Here is a 16,875-nt window from a genome sequence, read left to right as displayed (position 1 = left end):
TGACTGAGCCTGTCTGCTTCATCAAAACAAAACAAAAATCATGTGGATCTGATCTTACATTCATGGTTCCGTCTCCTGGGCAGCAGTCCGAATCTTCGCAGAAGCGTCAGGGTCAGGATGTCTACCAAACTGACCCACGATCCAGGGATTTCTGGACCAAATCGAAGCGCTTCCATTCTGCAATATGTGTGTATTTTTTAGAGTCCTACTACTTTCCAAAGTCCAGTAAATCATTTATAAAGAATGCCAGCGAATCAAGCAGGGATGTTTCCTTTTTCTTTTGCCAGATGCTAGTAATGCGAGAATTCATCGACTTGTTGGCTCTCTTGGTTTCCTGATTCAGGGTCCCTAGTCCCCAGTTCAGTGGCTACGATGACGAGCCTTTTTTTAGTTCAAGTCTTGGAGCCTCGAACCAGGCTCGAATCGCTCGATGTATTCTCCTCCGGTGCCATTATTGTCTGTTAAAACTCCCTCCTACTGGTCCCAGCCGCGTCGAAAAATGAAGAAAAAGAAGCAGATTTTGCTCCTTTCCCGCCATTTTGATTCGTTGGCGGTTTTACAGAAACAACACGTTCTATAGACAGCGGGGGTACAGCAGGCATATCCACTCGTGCCACAGGCCGGTGCCTTCCATAGTTCTCAACAGCATTATTTGAAACACGCTGCTGTCTAATAAAGTGATACAAAAATGAGCAGTCTGAGCTACAAGAACCTCGCTTAGAGAATGTTTAGCGATTCTGACATAGAATAATTTCACAAAGGAAAATAAACACCAATTATTCAAACATTTGATGGCCATGAGTCCAAAACACACTCTTTTTTCGGATTCCATATTCAGGGCTCTTTTGTTGTTATTTTCGTTCATCAAGGAGATTCATCATGCTGACAGACATGATACTACATACCGAGGAATACTCTGCCAGCCACATCCAGGCTTTATTATCTTGCTTTCCTGTGTCGCGCCAAGTGATAAATGCGATATCAAGACTAAAAAGGTAACAAATCAACAAAGCTGGGAGGGTGCGGAGGGGTGGACATGCCACTAGTAGTAGCAAAATGTTTTAATATTTTGATTTTCTGCAAGCTCTCTCCGGCAATTCCTCCTTTGCCATGCCCTTCTTCTATTTCCATCTTTTATTTTTGTCTAGTTTCTTTCTTCTCTATTCCCTGCAAAAAGGTGGATATGTACGTACAACAACGAAGGCTCTCATAATCCCGACTGACGGACAAAAAAGAGACGCAACCCACCAACCCTGCATGCCTTCCTGCAGCGGCGTGGGAAAAAAAAAAAATAAAAAAAATCTGATGGGGCTTAAATATCAGGCGGTTCCCTCCCTTTCTTGGTTGCCAATCGCGATTTAGACTACTTGACTTATTTCGCATAAGGCCTTACCACTGGCTACGTTGATGACTTTTGCATGACTGTTTGGTCCAAAGAACACACCACATCCTCCCTTGTCAATAGGATATATTATTATATATAAATCGAACCAGTCGGCTGGGCGGCGGGGTGGTCTGGTCTGCTATCAATTCTCAAGAGAGGTAAGGTTGCTTCTCCAACTTCTTACTGTGCCTGCGTTCCATTTTGTTTTCTGCTTCTGCTTTTGTTTAGCTTTTGTGTTTATTTTGATATGAGTTTTGTTTTCAATTAAAAGAAAAACGGAAAACAGTTAAGAGGGAGTCATCCCTCTCATGCATCATTAATCTACTTCATCCCTGCAGGAAGTGGTTATTGCTGGAGGATATGGAATCGTGATATTTTGTGTGTATGTCCTGTATATACCGTACCATACAATCCGTTGTTGGCTGTATTGTATTATTGCCATAAATTACAAATCTTTTTTCCAGCTGGTGCTTGTGTTTTGCTGTTTCGCTGTTTTGCAGTTTTGCTCACGTTACCTGTACCTGTCTTTTGCTGTTCGTTGTTGCATCGTTCTCCTCATTTAAACTTCTTCCATTTCTTCTTCTATCCCCAGCTTCAATTCTTCTTCTACTTCTTTCAACCCCCCTTTTTTTCTCCCTCCTCTCCTCCCCCCCCTCTCTCTTTCTCTTTTCTCCATTTCTTTCTCTTCTCTTTTCCCATTCCCCCCCTTTCTCGTCCCCTCCTCTTTGTCTTTTCCGTTCCCCTCCCCTTTTCCCAATGCTTCATTTCCAGTCTCTCTTTTGACACTTTTTATCCGGCCAGTGACATTTAAAGAAAGACCTGACACAATCCCCCCTCCCCCTCTCCTCCCCGACCAGGCGAAACTAGTTGTTTAAACTCTCGTTAAATCCCTTTATTCTGTACCTTGATGACTTGATATTCTTTCTCAACGGCCAGCATATATCCTTCCGTATTCCGTATCGACCTCGTCGTAACACTGCGAATCCTTTCTCACTCAGTGCCGTGGATGTCCGTTCATGTTCATGAAATATTTTAGCCAATTCTCTTCACGATCACGATTACATTGACTGCAGCGATCTCTAATCCTCAATTGAGCGCTCTTCCCGTCGTTTATTTTACGATATCGTCATTCGTTTTGATTCTTGTTGCGCGTGAATACGCGCGACCTAACGTTCACTCCGTCGTTCGTTTCGGGCCCAAGTCCTGCGCATACATCTCCATTTAGAGACCTGGGCTAGTCGTCCAATTATCTCTAGGGAGGCCATTTTTTTACTTTTGGTATTCTTGTATGCCTTTTTGTTCGCTTCCTGCGGTCCTGTTGGCCCCCCTGCTGGAGAACACCCCATAGACTAATGCCCGTTTCCCTGACGTCGATTCTACACCAATCATTCTATTCATCCAAATATCTTTTTTGGACCAAACCAAAGTAAATAAGCCGAGGTCAAAAAAACTAAACCTGGGGACGAGAGTGTGGTGTTCTTCTGGCCGTTCTCCCAATTCATGACGCACTGGATATGTCGAATCCACTCGATATATGGACCGAGGAGGAGAAGGTACGGCTCATATTATCTTTTTACATCTAACCTGGTTTGGATATATTTTTGATCCGGTCAAGACATGGCGCAAAATCAGCTGATGGTTGATCCTTTAGACTTATCTCCTCACAGAGATCATCAAAAAGGCTAGAATCCCGCCAGGTTTCCTTTATAACATGATCGCGGAACATCAGGTCAGCCCTGCCTTCGCTGAAATTCCACTCCCTCCAGGTACGAGTGTCCATCAAGCGCAGTCGACAAATTTTGCACTTGCAAGCAAGCACCCCACCACAGCAGTTGTATTTAATTCCTCATGCGAAAACTAGCGCCACCACCACAACTGACATCGGTATTTTTAGGGCGTTCCATGAAAACATGTCAAGATGCATTTCATCAGATGGCCCAAGAGTATGGTCACCTTGCTCAACACCGACACAGCCTCCATGGCCCAACCGCTCCGCCTCAAATGTCTCCAGGGGAAAGAAAACGTCCTCCCCCCCCTGTCCCACTCGATAAACAGCCACCGGGCCATCGTGCAATTCAGCCAAAGCCCGCCGCTCCTGGGCGTTACTCCGGCACTGATATTCGGACACAGCAACAATTATCTCCCAGTGTTGATAGCAGTTTATTTAATGAACCACCACGAAAACGAGGGCGGCCAAGTAAAGCCGAAATGCAGCGACGGAGCATGGCAGCACAAGCTCGAGGGGAAACATACCCCTCCTTGAGAAAAGATTTACCAAGGCCTGGAATCCACCCAGCACCACTAGCGCCAGGAGGAACAGAATCTCAGGCTTCAGTTCTACCTTCAATAAGGCAGCAAGTTCCCGAAGCATCGGGTTATGGGGGCCATATGCAACATCCAGATGCGCTGGGTTCTCAAACACAGGATATAAGAGTCCATCGAGCTCCGCGACCGCCAGCTGAATCGAGCACGGGAGCTGCTGTAGGAGGAGCACTGAATTCGGGCCCTGAGGAATCAACACCGCGTACAATCCTAGATAATCAAATCGCGCCTCCTCCAATGTCATTACCGCTTTCGTTCAGAGGCATAAACCAATCAAGTCCCATACCTGCTAGTCCTAGGCCTCAGACACCGCTTATATTGAGCAAGACACCCGGTGAAAATAATGGAGGAGAATCTACACCAGCTACCTCTGGAGCTGGAAGAGAGAAGACAGCTTGATATACGAAAGTATATTCACTACAGGATGTATGCAACAACCATTTTGGAACTAGGAAATTCCAAATAATCCAAACGATCTTCAACAAGTGTCGCAATTGCGACTGATAGAAGCGCCCCAGCATACGAGAAACATAACGAAGTGACGGAGCAGGTGGACCCTTCTCGTATATGTTCAGCTCAATGACTAATATTATACTACGCCTTATTCCTTTGTGTTGAAAATCAATGACGAGGAGTGGGTTTTTTCCAAGACCTTCATTAGCTTTTGCTTAATGCGGTCTACGGAGTACTGGCGGCTTACGTGATGAAGTTCAACTTTATATCCATATATCTCTCCCAATTTCATCGAGTCCCACCCAACCCCTGTTGAGTTAATTGTTTTGGTGTTGTGGGGTGCCGGTATTGGCATGCGAACAACATTCCCATTGTTTCCATCCTAACAAAGAGCGGGACGAAAGTGTAAACTCGAAATCCGCGAAAAGAAAGCCAAATCCGTACACACCACCACCTACCAATTATCGTCAACGCCATGGGGGCCAAATAGATAGCATCATAACTTTTGTTTTCTCATTCCTATATTTGCAATGACTTGGTCTCTCCTATTTTCTATCATCTTGGTTTTCTTCTAACTACTTACCTCCTTACCGCCCTCTTTTATTATCTGGATAATTTTTCGTTTTCTTCATCTACATTACCGACTTTGTTTCCTGTGAACTGCTTCGCTTCTAATGATATGTATGGATACATGATATTACTGACATATTTTACGATTATCAATGTATTTTTTTTTTTTCTTTCCCCTTGTCTTGTTTCGCTTTCGTTTCACTTTTGAAGTTTTACCAAAAACCTCTCACATTTCTTCTTGATCCGGTGTTTCCCCGCAGAGTATTTCCATACGCCGTAGTAGTGCATATTATGCTTACATTTTTACTTTTTCATTATATTCAATCATGTTTTCTTCAGCATGTGTGTGTGTATATTGTTCGCAGGCTTCTGTCACACAGTATTACTGATGTATACAACTGTCTGAATTAGCCTTTTCGTTTTCACTTTCACATGTGCTAATTAGTGGCTTTCTTTATTTACCAGACCCAACTTTCACTTTTATCAAACAGTTTTCCTTATGACTTCCTTGTTTACATATGTAATGTATGTATGTATAATACTACCCAATTTTAAGATATGCAATTTTGGATGCTTGATACCCTATAAAAGAAATTAATTATCAACCTAATATAGCTATAAATAGTTCTACATCTTTACCCATTTTTGCTTGATGGTTTAAATACCATTATATTTTAAACTTTGTTCCTCACGACTAGAAAATATCCGCGATGTCTAAGATCCACTCAGTTAGCTGCATAAGAGTCTATTGAAGTGTACCTGCATAGTTGCACACTTTTTTAAAATATGCAGCTTCTATTTACAAACAAATAACAAAAGAATTAAATTGTAAATGAGATTGATAACTGTCACACAGATATAATGATAGGATATCCTTTTGTTGATTTCTTCCGAATAGTTTCCGCAAAAATCAATATGCGGGGTTGCATATTCCTCGAGGCACGTACTCCGTAAGCAGAACATAATATCCCCCATATATATGCACTTTCCGAAGGGCGAATGTGGTGTCTATTGAATAAGATATGCAGAGAGCCACAGCATGGAACATTTCAATCTTTCAGTTAATTGCGTTTTTTAAGATAACTACCAGGGTATTTAACTGCTTTCAACACTTGTGCTTCTCATCTGAAGAAATGTGTTAACGAGTTCTGCAATAATGATGATCCTAATACCTCAGTATTATCCTTTGCAGAACGAATCATATTGCTAAATGAGCGCTTGGGGAATGTTTGAAATGCGTACAAAAATAAATATATACGAAGTTGCATTCCATAATACCATACTTACATCGTGACTTCAAATCATTACATAAATTACAAATTTGTAACTATGTCGGGTCTTAACAAAGTTCCCGAGTCAAGTTGGGGAATATGCATTTTTGGAAGCACAGCAAAGAAGTGCATCGGAGACCCTTGCGCTCAGGAAAAATACGAATCTTCCATGGCCATTTCGCATACTTTCTCAAGACCCTAAAGGAAACGTCTATGGATTTGCGCAGTTAGAAAGGAGATATAATTCTTCTCAAATATACAGGACCAACTCTTGGTAACCTTCGACCTCAACCTTAATATTATGACAATGATAATTATGATTCATACTTGACCAATCAAACGCTGATTAAAAAAGATTGAAAGTTGGCTGCAGTCCTTCTATTCAGCTGGTTAAGTGGGCTCTCCCTTACGGCGTCTCTTGGCAAGGTGTTTGCAGCATGCACGCCGAGGAGAGCAGAAGCACCGATATACCGTGCAGCAAGAGCACGGAAAGGACAATAAGGCTTTGGATCGAATAGAATTAGTTATCCCGGGGACGCGAAGATCATAGCAAATGAACAACTTTGTTTTCTTGATTTGGATTTTCTGTTTGATTTGCTGTCTCATGTCTTGGAGACTATTTCTCTTTAAGGGTAACGAATTCTGTAGTGTCAGTTCCAATGTTTTGCAGAGCGATGCTGTATTTCACCCGCTTTGGTTCTTTCACATCTTACCCTTGGCACTTTCCGGTACGTAATAGGCAAAAGTCCCTAGAAAATCCCATGTAAATAGTAATATCGGTTGAGGTGATTCGGCGGAGACACGGCCACTCCGTGCGCAAATCGCACGACAATCTAGGATGTATGTATGTAAAGCCACAAGAAAGGGTATCTGAGAAAGTTTGGACGGCGTAGAACCCGTAAGAATAGATGTAATAGAAGACAACGGAAGGTGGTGAAAGGTAATGTATTGGCAGGCATTTCAAAGAGCAACTGATCTGATTCCAGAACCCCGAGAAACGAAATCGTGATCAAAAGTAAAGGACCAGGAGGGGAAATAGAAAGAAGCCAAAATACCACAATACTTTCCTGTATGCGTGCTATAATAGGCCTTTACGACTCCTCCAAATACCTTGATACCAACAACGACCAAAAGCAATATTGCATAATCCGAGAAGAACAAGAAGGGAAAAGAATAAATACACACCAAATATGTAAAACAAAATAAAAAACCCAAGTTCAAAAAGAATCTCAAACCGTCCCCGCAATGCTCAAATCCCTAATCTCCTGCAACACCTGCTCGACCCGATCATCCAACCGGCCCTGTGCATACTGCTCTCTCGTATCCGAATCCAAATACTGCTGCACCTGCGCCATACGCGAGTACGCCTCCGCGCAGAACCGTAACTGGATCTTGACAAGGGCCTCAAACGACGGATCCAGGTATGGAACACGGAGGTCAATGAGCTGCGGCAACTCGTTGAAGAGCTGGTCATTCAGCTGCTCGTAGGCCTGCTTCGCCATTTCGGCCTCCTTCTCGGCGCGGGGCAGCTTGGTCGGGTCCTTGTCGGGCTTCTCGACGAGCTTCTTGACTTTAGCGCGCATGGCGTCGTAGTCGAGGAGTTTGTGGTTGCGCTTCTTGATACATTCGTTTATGTCGGGGAAGTAGGCGCAGAACCGGGATATGGGTTCCAGAACGGTGGTTCTGCGGTTGTGAAGAGGTTAGGTCTTGTGGCTGATGTGGATTAAAAAAACATTCCGTACCTGTATGGCCCATCAAGCGCCTTAATTGTTTCTGCGTCAAGGTCTTCGACAGCCTGCTTGTAGCTCCGACTGACCCCATCTTTGGCGCCCGCATCGCCGTAAAATGCATCTATTGTCTCAGCAATGCGCATTTGAGATGCCATCATCGCTATTCTCCTCTATTAGCATACGACTAATAATCCAACTCATTAGGTGTGAAGTGGGGAAAGGCATTGAATACAAACCTCGCAACGAATCCAAATAACCCTTCGCCTCCTTTTGTAGCCTATTCGCCGCTGCTTCCATAGTTCGATAGCGTCTATACCAAAGGCAATGCGCATATCAGCCAAACAAATACTTTAAGCACATTCGTAGCATGTTCGTATCTAATTCCACTTGCAAGAAATCGTCCATACCTCTCTTCAACCTCGTAGTCTCGATCACTCGTCCTCTCCACATGCCCTGCACGCATCACAAACTGTAAGTATACAAAAACAATAACTTCAAATTGAAAGGGACAAAAAAACCAGCTTAATTGAAATCCTAAGCAGAAGGGGGAAAAGAGGAGAAAACTCACCCGTCTTCATCATAACCTGCGTCGTCGCCCGATTGACATTTTTTTTAAATCCTATTAAATGCATAATTCCCAATTCAATTAGCAATTACCTCAATCAGACCTCTCATATCATGTTCAATGACTATCCTCAAATGTCATGCTCATGATATATGCTATATCTTACGCCTCACCTCCCACTTCACAATCACACATAACTGTAACTCCAGCAACAGAAACAAAGAATGTCAAAAAGCACATACCAGCCCAAGACATGGTGATAACAGCGTCACAACCAATTCAATTTGCTTGTTTCTAATAAAACCCCCAAAAATTTAAACGAAATATCAGGCGCAGGGGAACCGGAGACTTTGATACCGCGCTAGAAGAAAGGATATACGGATATACGGATATAATGTTTAAATTAGGCCTCAGACTGGGATTTTCTGTTTTGATCGCGCTCTACACAGACTGAGTCGTCGGCAGACAAGAAGGGAGATATCAAGGAAGTCGGTGGGAATTGACAGCGTATTGTCGCGGGGATTCCGTCAATGGCGAAGTGGATAACGGTGAATGGTTAGGCTCTGATAGACGCCTGAACGTTACGACGGCCGATGGTTTGTGCGGGATTTTACTTGCGCCCTAGATGACGAAGGAAGCAGAGATAGAGAAAAGAGGTCTATTCCTAGATGGTTGGAGAGAGATTGGGGGGATTTCAAAAACGTAATTTTCGAGGGGGAAATCTGGTTTTTGGGGGTGGGGGGTGTGGGGTGCCAGAAGAATGGTATGGGAATCTGCGGTTGGCAATGGTTGCAGAGCCTAGTGAAGGACAGGGGGGCTTTGAAAAGAGCGATGGTTTGAGTTGGTATTTTTTTCTATTGAGTGAGAGGGATTGAATTTTTGAAGAATCGTTATGGAAGGATGGTTGCTTGTGGTGATAAGTGGTGAAGGTGGGCCGCGAATTGAAATTCCAAATGTTGGTGATGATGCGGTGATGAATCATCACATAACGAGTTGTGGGCCAAGTTAGTTACGGAACGGGAAAAAAAATACCTTTTCCGTATTTGGTCGGTTTGACATGATTGGTGGCAGCTTAGTCATCTGTGTGGCTCATCTGAAGGTGTTGTGGCGTGCACCAGCCCCTGCACGCCCCGCGCACGTGTTCGGCACGTGACAGGGCGTATAAAGTTAAGCTAGCTCCTTTAATACTAGCAGATATACCCAATCCCGAAGAAATATCAGCGCTTACTGCGTCATAGGCCGACGATGAAAACGGTGGCAGAGCTGTTATGTATGCCTGTTGGTATTCATCTGTGTAATCGTAAACATAACTTAGGCTGAGCTATAGTAAGTCAGGGAGGTATATTAACCAACTTGTGTGCGGAGTAAAATTTTGAAGGATATAAAACATGCTTCAACGATCTTGAAGTTCGCCTCTCTCCGCTTCACTCCGGCTTTGAACCCTGCAAAATTAAAAAGTATCCTTATATCCTTACGGATATCAATTCGCATGCTAAAATAGATGATGGATATTTGGAGAGGTGGAGTTGTGAGAAAGGTAGTGGTTTATTTACAATTAGATGGAAGAAAGTGAGAGAAGAGATGAAGGGAATGTACAACAAGAGGAAAGAAGGGCTTTTAATGTAGGAAGCCCAATGTATGTCCTGTACCGTTGGTCTCTGGAAAAAAAAAAAAATAAGGCATACCATGTAACAGAAAAAGAAGACAGCGTCTCAGAGAACTGACAGCAGTAAATTAACATCCAAAACAAAGTTGAAAACTCGTAATATTTCATCATTCAATCACCAGGAATCTTCTCAAAAGTTGACAAAACGGTATGACTCTCTTCCTCTCGTGACCCATATACACACCCCTGGAGAACCAATGGTGGCCCGTGAGATCGAATATCGTATAGGGGGACGATAAGCTTAGCCAAGGTAACTAAAGTTTTGAATTAGGGGGTAGTAAGTGGTGTAAGTGGTGTTTGTAGCAAGGAGAGAGGGGGGACAAAGGGAGAAAAAGGTGTGCAAGATACATGCCTGCTTATTTAGCAGCCTCGCCATCTGTCCCGATCACAAAGCGAATGACAAACAAACATAAAAACAGAAATGTACAAGAGAGGGCAACAGGAACAAGAAATATGCGGTTATAGTATAATTATGTAGAGTGGTGGTGGAGAATCACCATCTGAAAAACTTGAAGAAAGAAGGGAGAAGAAGAGAGAAAAAGAGAAAAGCCGCCAGGAGATGTATCAGAAAATGAATATTACTTCATTATCACAATGTTCAACAAAAAAAAAAAAAAAAACTCTATTCATTTCATTTGCATAGCATAACAATGCAAAGAAGTTGACTGACATTATTCATTACAGAAGAGGGTAGAAATGAGTTGACCAAAATGTATAAACAAAACATATACATATAACAAGCCAAAAACCCTAAGCATAATGCGTAAAAATATAACATCATCAACAAACAAATTATAAGCATTACAGTGTATAGTGAAATCAAGGAAATGAAAAAGTGAATGAAATATGTAAAAGGAACGTAGAGAAAAAAGGGGGAAAGCAAGCAGTAGACCTCTCCGTTCTATGAGAGTTTTAAAAAAGCAAGGTTTTAATAATAAAAAAATAATAAAAAGGGAAGAGAGATGCGTGTATAATATGAAGAATTTAATTAACAATTCATCCATGTCATGATGCTTTCTTGGGGAGTTCTTTTTGAGAGAGATTTCCTTCTTCTTTCAAGGGAGGTATACGTTTTGCTAGAAACGTCCCCGGAGGGATGTTGGCGTTGAATGGAGGAGGATGAAGCAGTCCTGAGAAACGAGGGTGAACCATATCTATGTGCTTGTGCGTTTGTATTTGTGATGAGAAGGGCCATATTCGTAATCTCAATTCAAAATCAGAAGAGAGAAGATGTGGGGGGGGGGATCGTTAATATTCCTCGCTTTTTGTGTCACTAGACATTAAGGGTCGTCAATTTTAAAATCCCTCCTCTCCCGCCTTGCATATTCGTATCTCACGAACCCATTCAGATTTCAAGACCTGAGACGCCGTTATGCGGCGGGTGGGATTTGGATCGAGTATTGAGTAGATCACATTTCGACAGCGTGCCTGCAAGACAAGAAGAAAAGAAAGAAAAAAAACTAGTCAACAATAACGTCTTGGGAAATAAGGAATAAGTGGTGATCAAAGACATACCCGATGCAGCGTCTCAATAGGCGCATACCCATCCTCATCCTTCCTCCCCTCCAAATACCGGTCATAAAACTCATCCTCCTCCCTCTGCGCGACACGCCACAAGTGCCTCCCAGTCCTCATAGCCATATAAATAACACCGGTAGCCCACACATCCACCGCGCGCGGATCAAACTCCTTATCCACGTACTCCTCTGGCGCAATATATGGTGCCGACCCACACAGTCCAGCCGTCATGTGCGCCTCCTTCTCCCAGGCCATACGGAAACACTCGCCATTGCCAAAGTCCGTAATCTTCAACGCACCGTGTGTGGTCAAGAGTAAATTCTCGGGTTTCAGGTCGCGGTGTGCCACGCCCATTTCGTGCATGTACTCGACGCCACGCATGAGTTGCTTGAAGTAGCAATCTGCCTCGCCGACTTCGAGTTTGCCCGCTGCCAGCACGAGTGTGTACAGGTCGCCGCCAGCGCAGTATTCCATGACTTCGCAGTAGTCGCCCTTAGAGTCCTGCATGAGGTCTAGCGTGTGGATGATATTCGGGTGTCGGAGGGAGGAAGAAATACAGAATTCGGACGTGAGGCGCTTCTGATACCGTTTTGCGGTCTCCTGTGGTCTGCGGCGGAATTCCTTGACGGCATAGAGCTGTTCGGTCTTCGAGTCTCGCGGATCGACCTTATGGGAGATCCGGACGATTCCAAAGGCACCGCGGCCCACGATCTCCTGGCATTTGCCGTACTTGTCGACGAGGGACGCGGCAGCGTTGGGACCGCCCTTTTTGGTGTCTGTTGTTGTTCCTGCTGCTGGAGTTGCTGCTAGCTTCTCGCGTTCGCTTTTCAGCTGGTCAACCCACGTTGACATCAGTGATAGATGCTGGTCTTCAACTTGTTCTTCCTTCTTTTTCCCGCCGCCTAGGATATCTCGTAGCATGTCTGAGAGTTTCTCCTGGCGCTTGGCGCTCTTTAGGTGATGCATATGAGATCCACCCTCGACGACTTCAAATCGTTTGTGAGTGGAGCAGGCATCTTTGTGTTTCTTAGCATCCCCATCCACTTTTTTGTCCGATTGCTTCGACGAGGACTGGGTAATGGAACCTGCAGTGGGATATTCACTTGGAACGGTGGCGACGGCGGTAGGAGATGGTGGGTGTACTCCAGTATGATTAACGTTACTTGCGCGATTCGGAGCAACTGCATCTTTCCCGACATCGACATCTTTGTGAGACACTTTGCCGGACTGGAACATGCGGGAGAAAGGGTTTGTCATTTTGGATTTGACTGGTTTAGCAGGATTAGGAGGAGACTCCCTCCCTCCCTGCTGAGCCTTTGGGTAAGCAGCAGGGAGGTGGGTATTCTCCTGGGCCTTTGTTATCTGGTCGCCATCCGGGCCATGTGAATTCTGCGATGCTGTGGAGGTTGTCGATGGTGTCGATAGTGGAACGGATGGATTCATGTGCATAGATTTTGAGAGGGAAAGCGGATGAAGGAGTCAGATGTGACTTGACTCCAGGAGATGGGGGGAAAGCTGCAGGTGACAATACCAGCAGGATAGATTTATAGCCGTGGCACTTAGAGTGTGGTAGAAAAGAGGTGGTAGGTATTTAAGGAGAGGCGTTGCGGTTAAAATGGTTAACTTGACACGGGGGGATGACAAAGCGGTCAGGAGGGGAGGTAAAAAAAAGCAGGCTTTGCTCTGCTTTTCTGGCCGTTGGTCGAAAGCAGCAGCGCCACCCAAGGGTCAATTCACAACCGCAAGGACTAGACAAAGAGGATACGGCGAAGGATCTCGGTATATTTGCAAAACGAGCAGCGGTGGATATGAATATATATATAGAGTGTGCGTATATTTCTATGAAGAGAAGGGTGGAAAAAAGAAGCGGGGAAAAGAGATGGGACGAAGCCCAGAAACGGTGAGTATTAAGGTCGCGACGACAAAATAGAAGACTTAGACTGGAGACTGATGAGAATCCGCCAAGACTCGTCAAGACTCTCCAGCTGGCAACGGAAGAAAAAAAAGAAGTTAAAAGAGAAAAGAAGAAAACAAGGAGGAGAGGAGAGGAGAGGAGAGAAGAAGAGACACAAGGCAAAGTTTTCTGGGAGGCGAGGCTAGAAATAATATACGCCGTATGCGAACTAAGCAAAAACTATTTCCACTAATTAACTATCCAGAGTGTTGAGATTTAAACCTACTCCTCCTCCCTGATGTATTCCTGCTTACTGCCACTGCTAAACCTTCTGTTACCTCCCAGATATAATAATCTAATAATCATAATAATAATCAATAAATAATAAACTCCGTAACAATAATGCTGGCGCTTTCCTGCAACGGTCCAGGATGGACATGGCCCATATTGGATGAAGCTTCTTGCACCAGTTCATTTAACTAGCTGGCAGTTTGGTCGGATTATTCGTATGTAGATACGTCTTATAGATTCCGATACTGATACTGCGTAATATCTGCTCCCGTAGTTACAGTGTGGCGCCCGGTGGGAATTTTGGGACCCTGAGCAGCCACTCAAAGTGGCTGGGTTTGGGAGCGGCCCTTCATTGGGCAGGACATTCCGGTATGCGCCACGTATGGCAGTATTATACAGTATGGTATGGTATGGTATCATCATCTCCTATGTATTAATCACTGATTCCATCAAGTTTGCTTTGATGGTTTAAAAATGCGCAAAGCTGAAGCTTGGTAAGTTTAGCTAAACCTATGCCGTCATCCCCACTAACTAATTAATGTATGTTTGAACAGTACCTCCGTACATACTTACATACTTACATCTGTATGTCTGTAAGCGGTTCCGTATTGATGAGATGAAATAGCTCGTATCAAATTGAAAATCGTGCTGCTGCATGCCATCCAAACAACCAATCAACAAATCCATCCAAACAATCTCTCGAGTCCCAACTCTCTACAGGCGTCAAGCTATCCGATGAGGGTATCCTATGATGCAGTTATCCTCGGGTACGGCTAAGGTTTTTCCCCATTTTATTTACGTTTCTTTGCCCCCCGCTTCAAAGCTTAGGCCACATAGCAGTCAACGCTTATTCCGAGAAAAAGTAGAGAAAAGAAAAGAAAATAGAGTGTGCTGAGTTCATACTTCACCACACATGTCAGTCAGAAATTAGAAAATAATTGTGCGTTTTTTAAGGGCCCTGAAAAAGTACTCATCGTATGGCCCAAAATTTGATATCTTTTGACACCTGGGATTTCCTCAATAATCGTTAATGAATGGAAAATAAACGTCTGTAACAGTCGTACCCGATCCGTGATCAGCCCGCTTTCTGTCCTGCGCCCACTAAAACATGCTGAGTTCCGTTTCATCCCATCTTCTTCCTCACCGCTGTTCGATATGGGAAATAATCCTGTAACCACTCTCACATGCATGGCTTTCACCATTACATTGGCTTTTAACTTTAAACCTTCCGTGGCTTTTTATGCACCTCATTTTGCGAAATTTGAATTCAACATCTGACTTTTTTATCGGAAAATTACTAAATAGTGAGTCTTCTCTCCTCCCGCCGCGCTAGGAGACTCGCTTCATTATTATTCACTCTGTCGACTCTTGGCTTTGAATTGGCCATGGCCCTTTTGCCGCTGTATAAGTGGAGGAAACATTCCTTCCAAGCCTAGTATCGTGGCATATGTGACAGAATGGCAGGCTTGATCGATTGCAAAGGTCGCTAACTACGAAAACGACAATATATACGGTGGAAAATAGGTCATGCGACGGAAGGGTCGGACACCCCACCCACCATAGTAGGAGTACTCAATATTATATACAACAATAGGCCTACTGCCAAGTACAGGTACGGAATCAACTGGGAAAAGGTGAAAAAACCAGTTAAAAAGGGGGAGAGCATTAAAAGAAGCACTCATTTTCTCAACTTTATGATCTTCTTTCAATGTGCAAACTTAGTGACTCTCAATGACTTGATAAGATTATCTGCCACATTATCTGCAAATGATATGTAGTGTAAAACAATTTCATTTTTGCGAATAAGATCTCGGAGAATGAAAGTGAACCCTCCCATGTTTGAAATAATGTGATACAGCTTCATTAGAGAAGAGCTTTATTGCAGACTTGTTATCAGCATAAATAATTAATATAAAATGTTAACTAAAAGTAAAATACACTTCTCAGCAGTGTTTAACTCATCAAATTAAAATAATAGAAATTCAACACTAGCATTAAGCTCTTAAAAATAATTTATTTTATGAATAGTTTTTGAAAATAAAATATATTTAATTTTATAAAAAATCTATAAATATTAATCTGTTTATAATCTTCTTCAGATGATAAAATTATTAATTATATAAATAATATAATTAATAATAAAATAAAAATTTAAAACTTTATCTATTTAATCAATATTAATATAAATTATAAATTTTATATTAAAATTATTATAAATATAATATATAATATATTTAAAAATTTTTAATTTTTTAAAATTAAATAAAAGTTAAAATATTTAAAAAATTTATTAAAAATATTAATATTAAAATATATACTAATATTTAAATATTGATTAAAATTTATTATATTTTTATTTTATAATAAGTAGTAATTTTAAATTTTACTTAGTTTAAATTTTCAATATTAAATCTATAAAAATAAGTATTATTTATATAGATAGTAATATTAATTTTATATATATGATAAATAAAAAACTTAATATTATAAAAATTATTTATAAAGTTTAAAAGATTTTTTTACTATAAAAATATTTTTTAAAATTATAAAGTTTTTATATTAATTTATAGATTAATATATAAATATATTTTTTATAGTAAAATATTTAATAATATAATAATTATATATTTTAAAAAAATAAATATTTTTTATTGATAGTTATTATAAATTATTTAATAAATATTATATTAAATAATTTAATCTATATTATTAATTTTTTTTTATTAAATACTTATTAATTATAGATAATAATTAAATAAAAAATATATTTAATAAACTTTTAAATTTTAATTTAATTTAAACAATTAATCTTTTTTAAATAAATATAAAATATTACTTTTATTTTTATAAAACTTATATTAATAAAAAATTTTAAAATATTAATAAATTAATAAATTTTAATTTTTATAAATTATAATAAAAGTTAATAAAAATTAAAACTTCTTAATTAAAAATAAATTTATAGTATTTAATATTTTTATAACTTTAATTAATAATATTAAAATTATTATTAATAATAAAATATTTTATAATTTTAAATATATTTTAAGTTATAAAAATTAAAAATTTAATTATTAATTAATTTTAAAAATAATAAATATTTTAATAAAATATTATTTTTAATAATAAAATTATATTAATTATTTAAAAATAATTATTATAATTTAATTAATAATAATATATATAAATTTTTTTTAAAAATAATATTTTT

The 16,875-nt window shown here is 40.8% G+C and overlaps 3 protein-coding genes across 3 annotated transcripts; 1 reads left to right on the top strand and 2 right to left on the bottom strand.

The window, feature by feature from the left end:
• Positions 1–2,898: 2,898 nt before the first annotated feature.
• PAAG_04954 (AT hook motif protein) lies at positions 2,899–4,105 on the top strand (the record flags this gene model as incomplete). The annotated part of the gene is made up of 3 exons (XM_002793379.2): positions 2,899–2,937; positions 3,036–3,150; positions 3,279–4,105. The coding sequence occupies 3 exons, from the start codon at positions 2,899–2,901 to the stop codon at positions 4,103–4,105; spliced, it is 981 nt and encodes a 326-aa protein (XP_002793425.1).
• Positions 4,106–7,229: 3,124 nt separating this feature from the next.
• PAAG_04953 (reduced viability upon starvation protein) lies at positions 7,230–8,550 on the bottom strand (the record flags this gene model as incomplete). The annotated part of the gene is made up of 6 exons (XM_015845420.1): positions 7,230–7,683; positions 7,743–7,890; positions 7,967–8,040; positions 8,138–8,183; positions 8,299–8,349; positions 8,538–8,550. 6 exons carry the CDS (start codon positions 8,548–8,550, stop codon positions 7,230–7,232), a joined length of 786 nt encoding a protein of 261 aa, XP_015699646.1.
• Positions 8,551–11,257: 2,707 nt separating this feature from the next.
• On the bottom strand, positions 11,258–12,928 carry PAAG_04952 (serine/threonine-protein kinase hal4; the record flags this gene model as incomplete). Its single annotated transcript, XM_002793377.1, has 2 exons — positions 11,258–11,389; positions 11,477–12,928. The coding sequence occupies 2 exons, from the start codon at positions 12,926–12,928 to the stop codon at positions 11,258–11,260; spliced, it is 1,584 nt and encodes a 527-aa protein (XP_002793423.1).
• Positions 12,929–16,875: the final 3,947 nt, after the last annotated feature.

Source organism: Paracoccidioides lutzii (assembly GCF_000150705.2).
Source record: "Paracoccidioides lutzii Pb01 unplaced genomic scaffold supercont2.12, whole genome shotgun sequence".
In the NCBI taxonomy this organism is placed as follows: domain Eukaryota; kingdom Fungi; phylum Ascomycota; class Eurotiomycetes; order Onygenales; family Ajellomycetaceae; genus Paracoccidioides; species Paracoccidioides lutzii.
This window is presented reverse-complemented; position numbering and strand designations above follow the sequence as displayed.